Source organism: Microcebus murinus, chromosome 13, assembly GCF_040939455.1.
Source record: "Microcebus murinus isolate Inina chromosome 13, M.murinus_Inina_mat1.0, whole genome shotgun sequence".
NCBI lineage: Eukaryota > Metazoa > Chordata > Mammalia > Primates > Cheirogaleidae > Microcebus > Microcebus murinus.
Genome location: NC_134116.1, coordinates 75704729 through 75724672, shown reverse-complemented (window position 1 = coordinate 75724672; position 19944 = coordinate 75704729). Strand labels below are relative to the sequence as shown.

The 19944-nt window shown below is 39.5% G+C and overlaps 1 protein-coding gene across 1 annotated transcript in view; it reads right to left on the bottom strand.

The window, feature by feature from the left end:
* FLT1 (fms related receptor tyrosine kinase 1) overlaps positions 1 to 19944 on the bottom strand; it is a 171072-nt gene that overhangs the window by 92825 nt on the left and 58303 nt on the right. The window contains exons 7-10 of the mRNA XM_076009526.1: positions 18576 to 18750; positions 17567 to 17684; positions 15271 to 15440; positions 14693 to 14852 (exon numbers count right to left, since the gene is read on the bottom strand). Coding sequence (XP_075865641.1) covers positions 14693 to 14852; positions 15271 to 15440; positions 17567 to 17684; positions 18576 to 18750 — 623 coding nt within the window. The remainder of the gene's footprint in view (positions 1 to 14692; positions 14853 to 15270; positions 15441 to 17566; positions 17685 to 18575; positions 18751 to 19944) is intronic.

Below are 19944 nucleotides of genomic sequence, written 5' to 3'. Positions count from 1 at the left end.
GTCTTAAGATGAAGAGTTGTTTTGTTTTGTTTTTTTAGTATTCCCTTTCATCCCATGGGAAATGTTATTAAGCTGAACTTTCTTTCAAAAATCTCTGTTGTGCTAATGTTTGACTCTTGGCTGTCTAAAGGGAAACTTGTTCTTACTGAGCTGCTACTGTGTGCTGCTAAGGCTTAGGCTAGGAGCAATACACATTTTGCCTCAACTAATCCTCACAGCTACCCAGTGAAGCAGGTATTATGATCCGTACTTCACAAACCCTTTTACCAATAAGGAGACTGAGACTCAGGAAGATCAAGTGACTTGCTCAGGTTCCCAGGGACAGGAGCAGAGCTGGGATTAGAGCCCAGCCTTTCCCAGCTCTTTCAGCTGTACCAGAGCTTGTCCATCACACAGGGGGACTTCTGTCCCCAGGAACCTCCCTAAACCCCTACTACCATGCTTCCCAGGAGGAAGACTGGCTCAGAGTTCCCGAGGAAAAATCTGGGAGGTCCTCTGGATTCCGATTGGCACAAAGTCAGACATCAAGGAAAATTAAATTTTCATTTTTAAGAGGGGAAAAGATGTACCTAGTCTTTTGGTGGAGAATAGTAGGGGGTGGAAGAATACTTTATAATTACATTTGTTACATACATTTTGGTTTGTGTCATAAAAATGCTTTGATGCTGAAATTATAGGAACTCTTTGCTTTCTATTGGCCAATGAGTTTTAGCATTTAAAAAAAATCTTAAAACAAAGTAAAACAATTCAGTTTTTAGCATCATTTTTTTTTTCTTCCTGGTAACTTACTTTTGTCTGCATGACCAGTGGGCATGCTCTGGGATGGAGCTGGCCTGTTCCATTGTGAACTCTGGTACTTTAAACAGGCCTCTGGAGTAGAGGGGCACGGGGGAGGGGGCAGTGGTGAGCTGAGCACCCCAACACCCAATGGCTGCCTATTTGAGCCTGAGGAATGAATGTCTATATTAAATACATAATTAAAGCACATTTTAATCAGGAAAAAGAGAGGTTCTGGAAAGTTCTCCAAAGCCCCGAGACAGAGAATAATCTCCCACTCTCTTTTCTTCTGTTTTGGATGATGAAATCTGAGGAGCTCTGCTTATCTGTTTAATGGGATTTTACAGCACGTGCTGGCCGTGATTAGAATCTGTTTGTAAAGAATATTGAATTATTTCAAGTTAGGAAATAAAAGGGGAGAGGAGTAATGATGAGCAAATTGAGGCTGTGAAATGTCTTTAAAAAAAAAATTGGACGAAAAAAGACCACCTGGATTGGTGCCAGAGGGCATGGCCAAGGCTGCTCCCCGCCATGGCGCGCCATCCTGTAGCGGGGCTGATGTAAACACTCCCCTGCCACCGTGGGCGTCGTGTCAAAACATCAGCGATAGTGTGTCTGAGCCATCAGATTAAGAGAATCTGCAAACACTATCTTTTCCCCTCCTCTCACGTTCTCTTAAAACAAATAAAACAATATAGGGGAGAGGATGCTGGCAGAAAGAGGCGTGGAGTTGGAAGGAGTGTTTAGACAGAATGGTTCCTGCTCCTTCTGCTCCAGGAAAAGGGCCTGGGCCATCAGGGTGGTCACAGGGTCAGGCAGAGGGGACTCTGGAGGAGTGACTCGCTTGTGCCGCGAGAGACCTTGTGACGCCTTGGAGCCCATACTGAAAATTACTTCTTGTCTCGATGGAGAAGTGGGAGTGGAGAAAGGTTTCAGGGATTGTAGGTTGTGGGTCAGCTCCGTGGACAATGGTGGAGGGGATCCAGCGTCCTGGGCCACCTCTGTTTAGATAAGAGCTTTTCCGTGAGCGTCTTGGCTTGTGCTGCTTCCTGCTCTTGAGGGCCCTGTGGTCCATTCACACATCCAACAAGGCCTTTCTTCCCAGCCCTGCTTTCCTTCCTCCCCTGCTCTTCTGCTTGCTCCTAGGTGAGCTCTGGCAGTCTCCCCTCCTCCACAGCCAGAGGGTCCCTCCCGTCCCCCTCCCCCTCCTTTATGGAGTCTGAGCCAGGGCCAGGGGATCTTACCACCCCACACCTGGGTGACTGGAGGCTAAAAGTGTGGGTGCTTCCTTGGTTACACCCAGATAGGAGGCTCCAAGGGAACACCTATTTTGTTCATTCTTTTTCTTAGTGAAGGCCTGCTCAGCTGAGGAAGGGTAATTTGATAAATTAAAAATCTTTAGGAAAATGATAGGAGTGGCAACAAGTAGTATCCTTTAAAACATTTAAGAAGGAGGCTTAAGATGTTACCTCCAATCACTCGGCGAATAATATTTTAAACTATCATTATATTTCATTCTCACAAAACAAGGAGAATGGCTTACTTATTATATAGTGGTCAACACTGAAATGTCCAGAAAGCTTTGGAAATAGTAGTTTAGCATAAAGAACACAGATTTTAGAACTAGCCAGAACTGAAATCATGGTTTTATAATTTTCTAGTCATGTAATCCTGGATAACAAAAGCCCAATTAAGAAAATCATAGTCATAGGAAATTGCTCAGGAGTCTTTTTGATTTCCTACATCATTCTGAAATTTTGTCATTAGATCACAGCCCACAAAAATCACTTTTAATAAATTCTGCTTTGGAGCTGTATGATTGCCAGCATTGAAGATGGTAAAATTATCAGTCCCATGACACTCACTGCAGTGGAAATGTGGTCAAGGAGTTTGTCTGCTCTGTCCCACAGAGCATGAGGGAAGAAATCATTTCTTTGGACCTCAGTTCCCTGAAAGGTTGTACTTCTCGTGGTTTGCTTTTATCTCATGGGCCACTTAATCTTGCACATGTTCCTTTCTATTTCTCTCTTGACAACTAGAAAGCAGAGCACGTGGGCATATCTCTATGGTCTTACCCCATTTTCTCACTTCATCCACAGTTGTTCAATTATTTATTGTATTCTTTGTGCACCACTTCAAATTCCGGAGGAATGGATGTGTTCCTGGCAAGGCCAACTCAAAAAAGCAACCTCATGCTACCATGTCTTACTAGTTTTATGAAAGGCATTAAACAACAAGTGCAAGGGAAATAAAGAATTTACAGCAAATCCCTTTGGCATCCGCAAATGTTAGGGTGATACCGAATGAGTTAATTGGTGTAACACACTTAGCACAGTACCTGGCACACAGTAGACAGATCCTTAGCTTTGTCATTTTATTATCTGACAACACTGAGGGCTACTTAGGAGCAGGGCCTATGTCTCATTCATCATTAGAGCTTCAGTTTCTAGCCCAGTCACCTGGTAAACGGTAGATGAGCAACACACGTCTTTGCTCAGGTAACGGCCTGATAAGGAGAGTGAATCCTGACAGAGAATGGCCTGATGACATGGGAACCCAACCTCCTGTTAGGCGTCAATCCTGCCATCCACACTCTCCTCAAATGTGCTGAAAAAGGGGCATTAGTGACCGTCAAGTGACCTCTCACACACCCCCTAACCTAAGCATCATGTCACCACCATCCATGCCTATCCATTCGCCATGACAAATATTAATGAAGACAGGGGATCTGCCGGGGACCTGGCTAACCTCGGCACAGCAGTATCAGCGCCTGACAAACTGATAGTGGTGGGCAGTTTCAACTCAGGCAGCGACGTTGACATGTGGAGAGGCGTCTTCTGGCCTGACAGGAAATAGAAAACTGACCGGCAGTGTCTCCTCCTTTCTTCACGGCAGGCAAAAATATGGGCTCACAATTACTATCACCATTTTATTCAAATAAAAAACAATTAGCTCACTCACATTCCATATAAAATGTAAAATCATCTCCCGTGAAGGAAGCAGACAATTTAGCTTCTTCTGTTATTAAGAATGTATATGGTTATTGAAGAGACCAGTCAAATTCGTGGAACAATGTCAGAATACAGTTGAGCACATGCAAGCACAATGCCCAGAGCCCACATGCTGCTATGGGCTTGGCAAGACTTGGGTCAATGAGCATTTGAACAGCTGAGGTAGAATTCATGAACGAGAGGAGACCCTGGGATATTATAACTCCTCTAATTTCCTAAATAATCTGAAATGTCCACAATCTCTGGTCCCATTCTGATTTCGTGGGAATAAGTCATCATAGTCAGAGGACTTGTGCACAGATGCAGCTATTTCCTGGGAGAACATTAACCTAACAGCATGGGTCATCTTGCCAGATTACTGTCCGCTTTCCCAGATTTTAGCGTGTAATCATGCCACTTCAGAGGGAAGCGACTTTGCAGTGAGCAGCCCCAGAGCTGCCTAAAAATACTAGAAGCACTCTGCAACCTTCAGCAAACAAATTTAGCACTCGTACTGGGCTAAGTACTTCACATGTATTTTCTCATTGAATTCCCCCAAACAACCTTACGATGTCAGTGCTGTTATCTCCGCTGTATAGATGAGGAAGCCCAGACTCAGAGAGGTAGTTTGTTTTGCCCAGAAACACACAGCTAGCAAATGGTAGTAGGTGACAGAGCCAGGACTCAGGCTTCAGAGCCCATGTCCTTACTATGTCACCTCTCTTAATATCACAACACAGGCTTCTTAAAACATATCTGCTTTCTGGGTCATGAAATCTTGATCAAAAATTATTCATTTTAATGTCTAAGGAGTTGTGACAGAACCAGTCCTGGTAGTGACAAATGAAGGGCTTTCAATCGCCCGGTTGATGATGTGTTAGGAGGCCACACACACATTTGTAGTCTCTGTGACATGTCAACCAGGGCCGGTTTCCTAGCAAGGTACTTGGACTCTCTGTACCTGATCTGGAAAACGGTAAATTATATCTGCCTCCTAGAAGTTCTGTGATAATTACATGAGATAATGCATGCAAAACATGTATTCAACCCTTCACATTCCATAGGCGAGTACTTAATAACTTAGCTATCAGTAAAGCAGAAACCCTAAGCCACACAGCCTCCTACCAGCCACAATCTTCTCTTTGACTCCAGATAGTCTTTAAATACCCATTTTTGTTTTCCTAATCTTACTCTTTTCAAGGATGTTTTCACGGTCACACTGGAGGATTTGTCAATAAGATAGCAATCCGTGATCACTTTACATAATTTTCAATGATGATGGCAAAGCATATAGAATATTAAAGACTTAAGAAACTGGAACAATATGCACCCAATGTACTTTTTTTAAAAGCCCGAGGGAAAATCCAAGACCTTCATTTTCAGATGAGGAAGGCAGAGTTTCAGGGATACAGATAACACATGCTGAAGAAGTGCCACAGGTAGAAGATGACCAGGAATGAGTCTGTAAAAGTCTCTCACAAGGTAGGCTTCTGGCCAATAGACAGAGGGACCCCCAGGCACTGGCCCGGGAGGTTGAGCTGCAGCCAAATGACTGCCTGGCTCGACTCTGCAGGATCCACTCCAGAACTTCTACAGCGGCTCCAAACGTACTTTTCCAATTTGGGTTTTTATTGTTTTCTCAACCCAAGCCTGATGAGCCAACCAAATTGTCTTCTGACATGTCCTCTTCAGCTCCTCAACCCATTCCTACCCCATGTCACTCTGTCACATCTTTATTCCTCTCCCTTTCCATTTGACTTCCCAGGGCCTACCGCCATCTTTAGGGCTCAAATCCCACCTCCTCCACAGTGCTCCTCTACCTGGCCACACTCACCATCTGCCAGCCATGCTGACCACATCATAAGCACCTCCCATGCAACTCAACACAATGTTGTGTTGGACATGATAATACACAGGAAACCAGAGAGGCACATCTAGTCTTGAACTTGCCACTAACTAGCTGTGAGATGAGAGATAATTATCTTTGAGCCACAGTTTCTCATCTATAAAACAAGCTCTTTTTTAAAAATTAAATCTCTAACATCCCTTAATTTTAAGTGAATTAATTATCCGAAGTGACTAGGTCAAGCTGTGCTGAAGCTGCAATTTGCAGCCTCCATGTCCCCATTCCATTCACCCATCAAGTGCAAATTCTCATGTTTTCTCCTTCATTTTCTTTTGACTCCCCTTTTTATCTCTTTGAATTACTCTCCTGTGTTTTCTTTGCCTAAATATCCACAAGCTCATGAGGCCTACTATGGGCTGAGTACTTGATGAATCCTAATCCAGAACATTAATCCTGAACTATATACGAGAGAATGGTACTTTCCTGCACGAGATCAAATACCCCAGCATGGCAAGAAGGTCACAGAGAGGGACAGTACTGTTAGTGGAAAGTGCCACAATAAATGGGCCCATTAACTGTTTGATTTGCCACCCTTCTGAGGGTGGAATTATTTAGACCTGCCCATCCTGCTGTGGTTTATACCCCTTCCAAGGGTCCACTTTTTCCTGTAGGTTTGGGGCCCAAACCAACTTTGGTTCCCAAAGATGTTGTGAAATTTGAGCCACATTCTTCTAATTGCCGCTGCCCTCTTTCTCTTTTTCTCTCCAACTCTCAGCTCAACTCCAGTTCCACAGATGGGCTCAGTTCTAACTTACTGGTGACAAGAGCAAACCTGATAGGGTAGGCCAGTGCTCTCCCAAACCTGTCCCATTGAGGACTCCTGCTTCTTCCATAGGAATCCACAGGGATCCACTCTGAGAAGCCACATGGGACATCAAGGAAAAGTAAGCTTCTGAGTGCCAATCTGTGAAGCCCTTTTCCTTTTATTCTAGAATCTGAAAACGTCTGAGAAATAACTTGTTGAGCTTCAGTTTCCTTATGAGAAAGTAGGGGAAGTCATAACCACTATGTAGAATTGTTGTTCAGATTAGAGATCATATGTGTAAAGGGATGAACACAACTTTTGGCACCAGAAAGGACTCGATGATGAAATCTACTACAGCTATTATAATTAAGTAGATCATTGCATTCAAGGTGACAAAACATCCTATGAGGCTTCTGGAGAAAGTGTGAAGAAACAAGGGCCCATGTCTAAAAGCCCATTATAAGGCACTGCCAGGGCCATAGTCTAAATCCATCAAGCCCCTTTCCATCTTCTCAATCCATCAGCTTCTGCTTATTCACCTAAAAGGGCAGTGAGGTTACATTAAAACCACAGAATAGATTCCATATTTCAAGAAACAATCTACCACATCAATGGAGATATATCTAAAACGTAGATTTCCAAGCATAGGTGCACGTTTTATAAACAATTTATCCTGTCTCTCTATTACCTAACAATCTGTGTCAGGACATTAGTTTCTAGATTTAAAAATGAAAATTAAAAAAAAAAAATCTGTGAATATGGCCAAAGAAAATGTGAGAGCTTGTACCAATCTTCTTAAGGAATCTTTCCAAATTGCATGTCACTATCTTCTGGTATCCCAAATCCTGGGAAGCTACATTGAATCTTGTTGAATAAATCCCTACAAAAACTATCCAGCATAGACTTCCTATGACTCAGCCTTTTGGTTTAATTTAAAACACAATGAAATGCTTGATAGCAATTACAGGAGACAGTTAATTCATTAGAAACAATTATTCATCAGATTCATTGTATTACTATGAAGAGTGGGAAAAAGAGGAAAATCTCACAGAGCATAGAAAAGTGGCAAAGAGGCATTTGGCAAATGAACTCGTACTCTGTTCTCAGGACTTTGTATGAAATATTAATAAGGGCTGTTGTCTGAGCATTCACATTGGGTAGTGTGCACTTCCTCATCCAGTAATTATGGAACAGAATGCAAGAAGTTTCTCATTAGTAAGTGAACATTCACTTTTGGCTTGTGATGAAAGCCTCCTGTATAAGATGGCCAGTTTTATTTGGCTGTTTGTTCAAGCTCAGAGTTTTGCTAAAGTGGTCTTTGGTCAAGTGGTCTTCTTTAAAATCCTCATTTTGATTCAAGGTTTTGTTTGTGGCAAATTAAAATTCTCTGTAGCATGCCTGATTTGAGGCTGTGTACCTATACCCACACTGCATAGAATATATGTTGAGACACATAGATAGAAATTGTCTATAGACTAAAGAGGAATGTGATAAATATTAAAACATGAGTTATGTGATCTTATTTCCAAAAGAAGAGCTTAAATTACAGCTTCCCTCAGCCACCTGACCTACATTTTGCCCCACGAAATGTTGACTTTCTCGATTTTTCAATGGTTAAAACTTTTGTTTTAGGAATAGAAAATAAAATATGGGACATAAAACTGTTACAGCATAAAAATAATAGACATTCATGCTTGGCAGTCAATTAAATTTGGGTCCTTGAGTACATTTCTAATTAACTGCCATTAACAATTGTTTTGTTTTTGCCCTGTTAATTTTACATACCCCACTGATGCGCAAAGCTGTGTTTCTCCCAAATGATCTATCTCTAACACATCACTAATGATTCAGGCCTTCCTTTCTTTGCCAATTTGCTGACGTAAACAATAGAGAAATGCAATTAGGCAAGCCCTTCTCAGAGTTCCTAGATGTGACTGCCTTTCTCTGATTTTGTAGGCCACCCCCCAGCCCCCACAATTCCCCAAAGGAAAGCAGTAAACCACACTGAATCCTGGAGTGATGAGCTTTCTCTAGACCCCCACAGTCATACTCTACTGCTAGGGCAGATGAAGAGTGTCTCAGAAATGGGCCATCAAACTGCCATTGAGAATGGTAGGGAAGATTATTTTCTATTTAACTTCTAAAGCATGTAATTATTTTAGACTCCAGTTCTGACCTACTTGAGAGTTTTGGAAGCAGTTCCTTGAGAGTCTATGTAGGTCTAGTAGGGTTTTCTTAGAAAACCCACCATTTTAACTGAGAAAGTAATAAAGAATACTGTACTCCCTCAACCTTTCATGAGTTGAGAATCCAACATTTTTTGCATCTTGAAGGGCCTCATTGGCAGAAGATCAAAGAAGGCAAGTAAGGTTTTAGAGCTAACTGGGCAGAGAATATGAATGCCTTCATTTGTACAGGCTGGACAAAGGCTGACAAAGGTGGTCCAGGTTGGCACCGAAGAGAATGTGAGTTGACACCATGGGTGGAGGAGCTGCTGTACTTTTTTTCTTACTGGGTCATTATAATCACAGAGTCAGTTTTGTATCAGAGTTTGTTCTTACATATAAGGCTTTCTACTTTCTTAAGTTGAAGTTTTCTGTTATTAATAATTTGGCACTGATCCTCAGAGTTAATGGTCAAATTGCTTTATAATTTATAAGAAACTGAATGGAAATAGCATTGTGCAACAACTGGAAAATTATTTCAAGCTTTTTTGAAGGAAGAAAATGTAATTTAAAGTGATTTTATGACTTAACTCATTCATAGCTGTGTGTCCTAGGAAAGGGGAAGCACAGCGGTGACCATTTCCAGAAGGGGAAATGGAAGTGCAGATTAAATAACTGGCCAAGGTCACGCAGAAGTCAGGGACTATGCCAAGAATAGAACCCATTTCCTTGACTCCCAGGTCTCTGGCCCTGAGACTGCGTAATAGACATTTTGCAGGTATATACATAGATCCTAAACGAATCACTGTAAATGCTAGAGGGAAATGGTGCTCATCTTTCTGTTTTGCACAGGGTTGGTGCCTAATAAATACTTGTGATGAGCAGATGATTGACAATATAGTTAGATTGAATACCAATGGTATACAAAATTTGTTTGTAAGATGTGAACAATATGAACACGATGTAAGTGGAAATTTCTCTCTCTCTATTTTTTTATTTCAGCATATTATGGGGGTACAAATGTTAAGGTTACGTATATTGCCCATGCCTCCCCTCCCCCCTCGAGTCAGAGTTTCAAGCGTGACCATCCCCAAAATGTTGTACATCTCACTCATTCTGTTTGTATATACCTATCCCCTTCTCCCCCCTCCCACCTGCCCGACACCTGATAAATGTTTTTCCTATATGTCCACTTAGGTGTTGATCCATTAATACCAATTTTCTGGTGAGTACATGTGGTGCTTGTTTTTCCATTCTTGAGATACTTCACTTAGTAGAATGGGTTTCAGCTGTATCCAGGAATATACAAGAGGTGCTATATCACCATTGTTTCTTAAAGCTGAATAGTACTCCGTGGTATACATATACCACATTTTATTAATCCACTCGTGTATTGATGGGCACTTGGGTTGTTTCCACAACTTTGCAGTTGTGATTGTGCTGCTATAAACATTTGAGTGCAGGTGTCTTTTTCATAAAGTGACTTTTGATCTTTTGGGTAGATGCCCATCTCTATATATTTTGACTAATCATCACAGATAGCTTGTAAAGAAAATGAGATTTTCACAAAAAACTCAATGTTACCTGAGATTTTTTTTTTTTCCATTAGAGGGGGAATAGCATAGTATGTGTAACAACTATATCTTTAAGGACAGATGAGTATTATTTATAACTCCGAAATTATGATTTGTGATAGGTGGGGAGAGAGAATTAAAGTGGCTTGTGACCTAAAGAACGTGTGCTCTCAAACAGAACTGCAGTAATCAAATGCTGCAGGCCTTGAACCTCCCTACAGACCCAAACACATTCAGCATTTTTGAAACAGACCTTATTTTAAAAAGGAGAAAAGATAACCCTAGGAACAACCAGGTTGATTCTGAACACTATTGGGGGTGGGGGTGACCAGAGAGCATAGAGAGTGTGAGCAAGGACCCCCCTTACCACCTCTCGTTTGTGGGAAATAGACAAAAGAGAGCCCCAGGACCCATTCAGGCTATAAAATTCTCCAGTCAGTTACCTGAGGGTCTCCTTGGTATCCAAGCAAACATGAATAAAAGCGGCCTTTCAACATCTTAGGTCCTTCCTGAGCAAATGGTAAGCTGGAGTCCAAACCAACTATGCCAAGACTGCCCTATCCCCACCCTCTCCTGGGTTCCTCAAATCCACCCCTTCCAGTCCCCAGAGAGGGGCCCTTCCCTCCAGTCTAGTCCTGTATTGTGACTTGTTCCTTTACAGACCAATGTCCTTGTCATGGGCAGTCTCATCTACGTGCCGTTTCCTGTGAGACCATACCAACACAGTGGCACAGTTCACCAGGGACTATGAGATCAAGAGTAGCTCATTGCTCCGGATGTTTGGTAGTCCTACTTAGTTCTTTAAAATGCAGGGGGAATGTGAAGTTCTAGAAATCGAGTGTGCCCTGGCCCAGCAGGAGTCAGCTCTCCCACAGGCCCACTCAGCCACACCCCAGCCTCAGCCAACCCGCAGGGCAGAACCACTTCCTCCCATTCCGGGAAACAAATGAATGGGACAGGCCACACAGATTGGGAGGGTTACTTCATTCCCCCACGACACTCTTCTATTTTTTTTTTTTTTGGTATTTTTTTTTTATTTCGGCATATTATGGGGGTACAGATTTTAAGGTTTCAATAAATGCCCGTTTCCCCCCCTCCGCCCACAAGTCTCAGTCTCCAGCATGACCATCCCCCAGATGGTGCACATCTCGACACTCTTCTATTTATTCTCCCTTTTACTTTTGCCTAACTCTTCTACAGTTCCTTAATTTCTCTTCTTCTGAAAAGCCATATTTTCCTCAGTTCTACTCATTTCCTCCCATACCCACTGAATTTCTATTTTTAAAGCACAACAAAATTATTTTTTACTTTCCCCATTTGTGTTCATTTCTCAGAAATGTTTGGTAAAATTTCTCACTTTTGTGAAACTAGCTCTATAGGAGGCATAAATTTCCTTTCAAGTTCCTTAAAAGTTCTGGGGTCTTATTTAGAGATAGGTACCCCAGGGCTAGCAATTATTACAACCCTGTGGCAGTCCATACCGTTTCCACATGCATTGCCTCATTTGATCCTCACGTTCTCTCTATGAAGTGTGTATCTCTGTCTAATATGAACAGAAGCTGCAAGACACAGACATGCATATGCTTGACGTCCTGTGGATGCTTCCTAGGTTTATGCCTAGCCTAACACGGAGGAGGTTTAGGAATATCTATGTAGAAGTTTCTGCCAGTTGCTGAGGATGAGAAAAGCCCAAAAATACCATTTCATTCAGTGTTGATAACTTATCTTAATGTTATTAATATTCAAAAGAAATATCCTAGTTCTTCTATTACTTACCACTTTCCTTTTTTGTAATGCAGAAAAGTAAAAGGAGGATTCTGCTTTATTTCTTCTTGGCTCATTAGCTATGGGTTTTTCCTATCTCTTTTATTCCTAATATTTTATAAAAACAAATTCTAGGGAAAATCAAAACCACGATATTACTCAGTTAAAACATAGCTCACTTGCATAAAACATTTTACCACTTTTTTTTAAATGGAGGAAGTTTCTAGTTGAACTATCAGTAGTTCTGATAGTTTTAAGATATATTTACATACTTACTAGACTCCAGGAAACTATACAATTTGAGTTAAGTCTAAATCTCTTTCTATATTAACTTAGATACATTAATTAGCTGACCATATTAAGCCAATTAATAATTCTGAGATACTTAAACAAATGATATTCTATTCTCAAAATTAAACTAAAGTCTTGGCTATGTCCATACATAGATATTCTCTAATCATAGCCTAAAGTTTAAATACCAGGAATTATGCTACATATTTAAGAGCAATGATGTGTATATATTAGTCACCTTTGATGATCATATATAGATACCACTATATGAATATGTTACTACGGTATATAACTCCAAATAAGTACGTGCAATGGAACATCCTTTAAAATTCCTGTCTACAACTGAATCTGAGTTAATCTAAGTGTATAAAAAACATATAAAGACATATTTAAAATTTTTTTTAGTAATTAAAGAGGGCTTCATTTATCTGTAAATTTTAGCTTTATCTCTCTAACAGGGTGAAATAGGGTGGTTCTGTTTGTTTCCTAGAGTACAAAAGTCTCATCTATATTGCTGACATACTTCTAAGTTAAGTGGACTGATTTCACCACCAAGCACCCAATCTGGCCCTGACACAGGTAGGCTACTCAATCAGTACCTGCTCACTAAAAGAATGAGAGCTTCTTATGGTTGTGCACATTTTTGGCAGATAATTTCAAGCAATAACATATGAAAGAAATAAAGCAGCATGGAAACTTAAAGCTTTCATTTATGTCTTGTGAGTAGTAAAGAAACAAATGCCTTTAACAGAGAATAATTCAAATGGTCAACAAACATTCAAGGCAGTACTCTGAGTCTTGAGAGAATTCCAAAAGGAATTAGACATCTTTTCATGCCTTGGCAAGCTTATTCCATAACTCAGAAGAAAGATCCCATACACCACAAAGAAATTGGAAAGAAAGCTAATATTTACAAAGTTTTACTTCAGCTGGTTTCATTCCCCAAACCATATTTTATTAGTATCAAATTTATAACAATATATTCTATCACACATGATTGTAACTCTATACTTCTATCCAAATCTAATAGCTTAAATTATTTAGTTATTTTAGATTTATTTGCATGTTAGCTTAGCACACATATCAAGACACTAAAGGGATTGGTCTGTAAATATTGATATCTATCCCAAATTGACAAAATAATATAAAATTTCAGTAGATCTCACTGTCTTTTGAGTTAAATATCCACAATGGTGGAGAAGGTATTCAAGATTTGTAAGTTCTTTAAATTTCTATTTTTAGAAAATGACATAAAGGAGAAATCAGACATGTGTGGAAATAGCTACTTCTCAGGAATTCCATAATTCACCAGTAACTTTCCACTATGAGAGTACTATGCACTAAACAAAAGATTAAAGCACAGGATGAAGAGTTGGAATTGTGGAAAGAATCTAGAAAAGCAAACAGCCACTTCTATCTATTCATGCTAGAATTATGCCTTGTTTACTTTTTTGTCAACCTAGTTTTGTTTTTTTAAAAATAGCAATCCTCCCAAACACTCTGCAATTGGAATTAAAAGTAATAAAGTATTCTGGCATAATGGTAATTCTTGTGCAGGTTCAATAATATCTTATTGTTGTACGTATCGATTCTATTCCTATTCTTCAAATTAGCTCCCATGAACTATCCTTAGTATCATCCCTCCAGACTATACAAAAAGGAGAAAAAGCAAACAGAGCTCAGTCATCAACAGGATGCAAGGAAATGCTGCCCAGCTAAAAGAGGGTAGGGATATTCATTCAGCAGATACACACTGAGCACCTACTGTGTGCCCGACACTGTGCCTGGTTGTAAAGACACAGAGCTGCTCTCAGTTTGCTCTTAGCTTAGACAGAGACACATGTGCACACTGAGTGATGTAACAATGGTGTGAACAAAGTGCTGTTCACACTGAGGAGGGAGAAATGAGTCTGAATGAGGCAGTCAGAATGGTTCACAGAGAAGGTGACATGAGAGCTAAGGCTTGGGGTTTGATAAAGAAGGACTTCTTATGAGGCACACAATGGGTACAAGTGCATTTCAGAGAGATAGAAGAACATGAGCAAAGCCCCAAAGTAGAAAACATAGTGATCATCGTGTTGGGAAGATCTTGGTTCATAGCCAGTGAATACAAAATGACAAATGGGAAGACCAATGTGACATAGTGGTATATAGCCAAAGTCTAGGATGCTCAAATAGGAAACAAGACACTGGAGTTCCAACCCAAGCTCAAATAATGGCTCATGGGGGACCTTAATTATGTTCCCGTGTTCTTAGAACTATAAACTAGAGAGAAAAATGATGAAATTGTTAGCCAATGATAGGGTATATTCAGTAAGGAGGAAGAGTAGGTTGCCTACCTTTTTCCAAGGCAGGGAGAGCCTTTGCCCCAAATATACTGCACATTCCATCTGCAAATTCCCATCTGTATCCATTAAAGAATCTTAATTCCAGGTGTCAACAAGTATTTGAAAATTAGTCAAGAAACTAACTGTCCCTACCTTGCTTTGGAATGATTACGGTTACAGGGGTGCCAGAACCACTTGATTGTAGGTTGAGGGATACCGTAAACGGTACAAGTCAGGATTTGTCTGCTGCCCAGCGGGTAGAGAGTTGGGTCTGGAAATGATGACAGAGCCTTTTCGTAAATCTGGGGTTTCACTGGAAAGGAGATGAAGAATGGGACAGAAGTCAAGAACTGTTTTTTCTCCTGGGCCACACATGAAGAACCACATTCTCATTGGTTTTGATGTCAGGAAAACGAACACAGAAACAAACAACAAGTAAACCCTCATTTTGTCAAGAAAATGCCAACTTTAAAAAATAGTAGAAGTGTTTTGAGAGCTTTAATAATTTGATTCTGTGGTATGTTTGTTGTGATCACAATGATAAAAAATCATATCACCTATGGAAGATAACAAGCAAACATGAGATAGTTATGATGGGAACAGAAGTGATTTCTAAGTAATTATTTAAAATTTCATTTTCTTTAATGTTGTTATACTGACTTCTCAATTTATAAATTTTCATTAATTTGTCCCCTAGCAGAACCAGAAGAAAGTATGAACAGTAAACTTACCATTTACGATGAGAGTGGCAGTGAGGTTTTTAGACACATTTGACTGTTTTATGCCCAGCAAGATTGTATAATCGCCTGCATCCTCTGCAGTTACATCCTTGATAATCAACGAATAGCCATGAACCAAGTAGCGAGCAGATTTCTCAGTGGCAGGTAACCCATCTTTTAACCTGTGGTTAAAAGCATGCTTAGTAAGTCATTTCTCATGGTTTCTCAGATGTCACTTTGATAACACTGTCATTTAAGTTTGTGGGCTCAAGTTTATCAGTTTTGAACCTTTGGTCATAACCATTGATTTTAAAAATTTAGGCACTAACTTTTCAGTAAAGGCAGCTATGATTTTTACACTGGGTAATGCTTTCTATTGATTGGCAAAGAGGAGGAAGTAAAGCTAGGAAAGAAAGAAAAGTGGTGGCTTCATGTACCCACAAGGATGCTGGTGGCCACTGTGACTTAAGTATTAACCCAGAGGCACCAGCTCTGATTCCATCTGAGATGTTTTTCAGAGTTTCCATGAGGCTCCATCAGAGGTACAAGGGCCATTGTAAGTCAGATCAACTAGATCACTTATCCAGATAAAAATAAAAATAGATTTTCCTATTGTGGTCTCATGTGGAGTTCTTATTAGTTACATAAATGGTCACACCAGTTGTCCCTTTCATAAACTATAGTGAAATCAAGATGATCAAGATTTTTCCTCTGAGGAACAACAGTTAAGGCACAAAACAAAACAGAAAGTAATAACTTAAAGAAATTTACCAAAAAAAAAAAAAAAAGCCAGAAACAAAAAATTCCATCAGTGCCTTGGTCTGATTCAATACTGAGATCAGGCCTGGATGCTTGACCTGGCCCTGCTTCCCCACCCCCTGCCACTCAGGTGACTAACCTGCTGGAGCCTCAGTTTTCTCAGATTTTCTAGAGAGGTTCCCAAAGATCCTGTATAACTCTAAAATTCTATGATTTCATTAAAATGGACAATTCTTTAAATAGGCATTTTAAATCTATTAGGAGTTTATTGTGTTTTGTATAAAGGTATAATATTGGAAATTTAGTTCATAATCATGCATGTATTCACAGTCCTGCAAACAAATTCCTATTACTAGTGGGTCTCCATTCCAAAGCAGTTAAAATTACTATGCTATATTTTGTGATACAAGTGTCATCTTAGTATTACTTTAAATGATTTCATATTAACAAGTAAGCAATTTTTAAAAGTGGGTTGAATTTTTTTAGTTTAATTTTTTTGAATTTACTAAGTTACTAAAGAAATCAACACTAGAAGACAAATGTACTTTCAGACACTAAAAGAGCAACTGTATCTCCTAGAGTCATTAAATTACTATTCAATTTACTATTAAATTAAAAAAATTACTATTAAGCTTTTTGGATATTACAAAACCAAAAAAAATCCCATTTCTACTTCAGTAGCACGAAGGCATAGCACAAAGTTTAATTTTCCTTTTTAATTCGCTATTAAATATTTGAGGAAACCGAAAACAAACACTACACTCATGATTTTGAAAGCCAAATAAGCTCTGGTTGAGGAGATTTTAAAATGGCACCACTTCTGTATTGTATGGATTGTTTTCCTAATCAGTTTTGTACTATATCCTTTGTTTAAAATATAATGACTTGAACCAAAGATATTGTCATTTAAAAGTAATTTAACAAAATGACTGCAGATTTTAAGCAGATTACATTGTTTTTCCATCAGGTGTTGTACAAGTATTAAAAAAGAAACAACACACACACAACTGCTTAAGGAGTTTCTGAATATGCAAACTTGGAGCCAAAAAAAACTTAATTAGTTCAAGTAGGTCCATTCTTCCCCCCCTTCAAATGAATAAGTCTTGTCTCTATTAATGTTTGTTTAATTTTGAAACAAGACTAGAACTTTCAACCCAGCTGTATATAAAAGAATTATTTTCAGCATTCTCATCATAAGAGCCCACTTCTTCAGGGTTAATGGAGCATGTTACACATTCAAGATGCTTCCTAGCCATTGCCTAACACATTCCCATTCAGAGAATGCTGACATCATAGGAAGGTTTAAAGATGCAGAAATGAAATCACAGTAAGGAACTGACTAAACCAAAATGAGCACTAGGACAGACCTAGGTTCACCCTGCAGCATTTTCCACCCCCAGCACCCAGGCATCAAGGTAGTTCCTAGCTCTCCACGGCTGTCTGAAGAACTTCTCTTGATATTTTGTCAGGAATGCAAGTCACTGGGCTCTTGAGTCTTCCTACTTACAAAGTGTATCTTTAACTGATAAGGAAATAATTATGGTCCTACCATACAACTTCTGGCGAGGGAAATGCCTTCACTTTCATGGAGAGCCGGTAAGACCGCTTGCCAGCTACAGTTTCAAGCACCTGCTGTTTTCGATGTTGCACAGTGATGAATGCCTTTTCTTTGAAAGGAGAAGTGATAAATACATTAGAAAAGAATATATCTCTGTAAACAAAATCTCATGGCCTCATTAAGGGAGGGTTACAATCAATGAATAAATAGAGCTGAATTATGATCCATCCTATTAATGAGCCCAAATATTGATCAATGAAGAAAATACTTTTAAAGCTCCCTAACTGGTGCAATACTTTCAAATCAAATGGTACCAAGTCCTAGGGACATGAAACAGTGACAAGGCAACAGAAAATGAAACACTTTAAATATGTACATTACAATAACAAAACAGTAGGAAGATATTTCTAAAACTACCTGGTGAATATGGGTAAGATAGGAAAAAGCTGCTTTGGGCACCCTAAAATAACTAATTTGATATCAAAAATCAACTGCTCTTCCCACTGTTTCCTTCTCAGAATGGAAAGAAATTATAGAATTTGCATAGTGGAATTAAACAACATTCGGATTCCATGACAGTAAAAGCCGGGATAAAACAGCATTAATTCTAAATAATTTATCATACCATATTTTTATTTCTCTAAGCCATGGTAGTACCTGGGAAGTTTTCCCCAGATAATAAAGGTAAACTTGATCGTTTTCTTCTGTTTTGTTTCTATGGAACACTAAATAAAGAATTCATAAATATCTTATGATCTAACTGAATTATTAACTTAGAATTATAAACTTCTAAAGGAAAGACTGTCCAATTCAAAAGTATTAAATTTAAAGAGAACTTAATGTGATTTATTTTTTGGCAGAGGAGAGGAGGGGACATTGGCAAAGATTCAGTCATGATAATGTAACTCTTGGCCAAGAGAAAATTTGTTTGTATAACCCAAACATCCACAATGACTAGAAAGCCTGGCGTGTAAGTTGGCAATGCTGAACGATTGCTCACCATATATATGCACTGAAGTGTTAACAGATCTGAATGATGGTCCACTCTTCACATGACAAGTGTAAAGTCCTTTGTCTTTGTTCTGCACGTTGTCAATAGTAAGAACACTGTAGAACACATTGCTATCGGCATTACTTTGGTCTATTCGTCGTCTTATAGAAGCTCTCTTATTTATCTAGAAAGAAAATGTATAACAAACATAGGAGTAATTGTTCATGCCTGAAGTTATATAGCATTTTAACATGCCTCAGACCATTGTTTTAACAACAGCTTCTTTTTATATGCTAAGAAGCATATCAAACCCTCCTAGAGCAAAATGTTTGGTAACCACATCTCTCTGTAGTTGTGCTTCAAATATGTAGCATAGTAGCACTTATTTAGTACCTATGTTTCTTCAAATGGACTTTCAGGTACCTTATGGCATTCGTTTTTCACAACAACCTAGTGAGACTGGCAGGCTTATTGCCCTTTTACTGATAAAGAAACTGAAGCAACAGAGACACTGGCCAAAATAGCCAGGAACTCAGGTCTTCTGAGTGTAAATCTAGGGTCCTTCCTCTCCCACACACACCTCTCTACACGGTAACCTATTCTCCAGGCATAGCTGTCACATACAAACGCAAGCAATAATTAGCTTTAGTGTCCAGCTCAATGACAGTATTTCTCTTAATAAATTATCGGGTGAGTTTTCTTTGGCTTCCCTACCAGAAATGAAGGAAAAGATAATGAGTCCTGGCTATACCTACTAAGGTACAATAATCCTACAATTTCATTATTTCACTATTTGAGTAACGGTTTCCAATTTCTGCTCAACCATAATAAATGGATCTGGGGACATACAAAGCCATCGGCAAGTTTAGCCAACACTTGGAAGGTGTCCCATGTTTATCTCAGGGAAGCCCAAGAGAAGGCCTTAGGCTCAGCAGTGTGAACCGGCCACCATGACCTGCTCACTGCTTTGAGAAGATGAGATCACATTGCCTTGTCCTTTAATTGTTCCTTTTTTTTAAGCATTACATTTTATGACGTGTTATTTCCTCCTCTCAATCCTTCCCCATGGTGGGGGAAGGGTGTGGGAGCATGGTAGGGGGCATGAAAAAGACTTTGGACGCTATCCAAAACTGATCTTTGGGTCTTGAACTTAGCTCTCCTCTGTGCCATGTTTAATAAACATCTGCCCACCTGTCCTTTTATTTTCATTTTGGAACAGACAGACACATGTTTAGGCCATTTTCTTCATTCCCGGCAATAACCATCACTACTATCAAAAGTCAGAGAATCAGTTCCCTAAAATAACGGACTGAGGGGAATTTCTGCAACTCTATGTATATAGGTATTACTTCTCCCTTTCAGAACTCTTTCCTTCCCA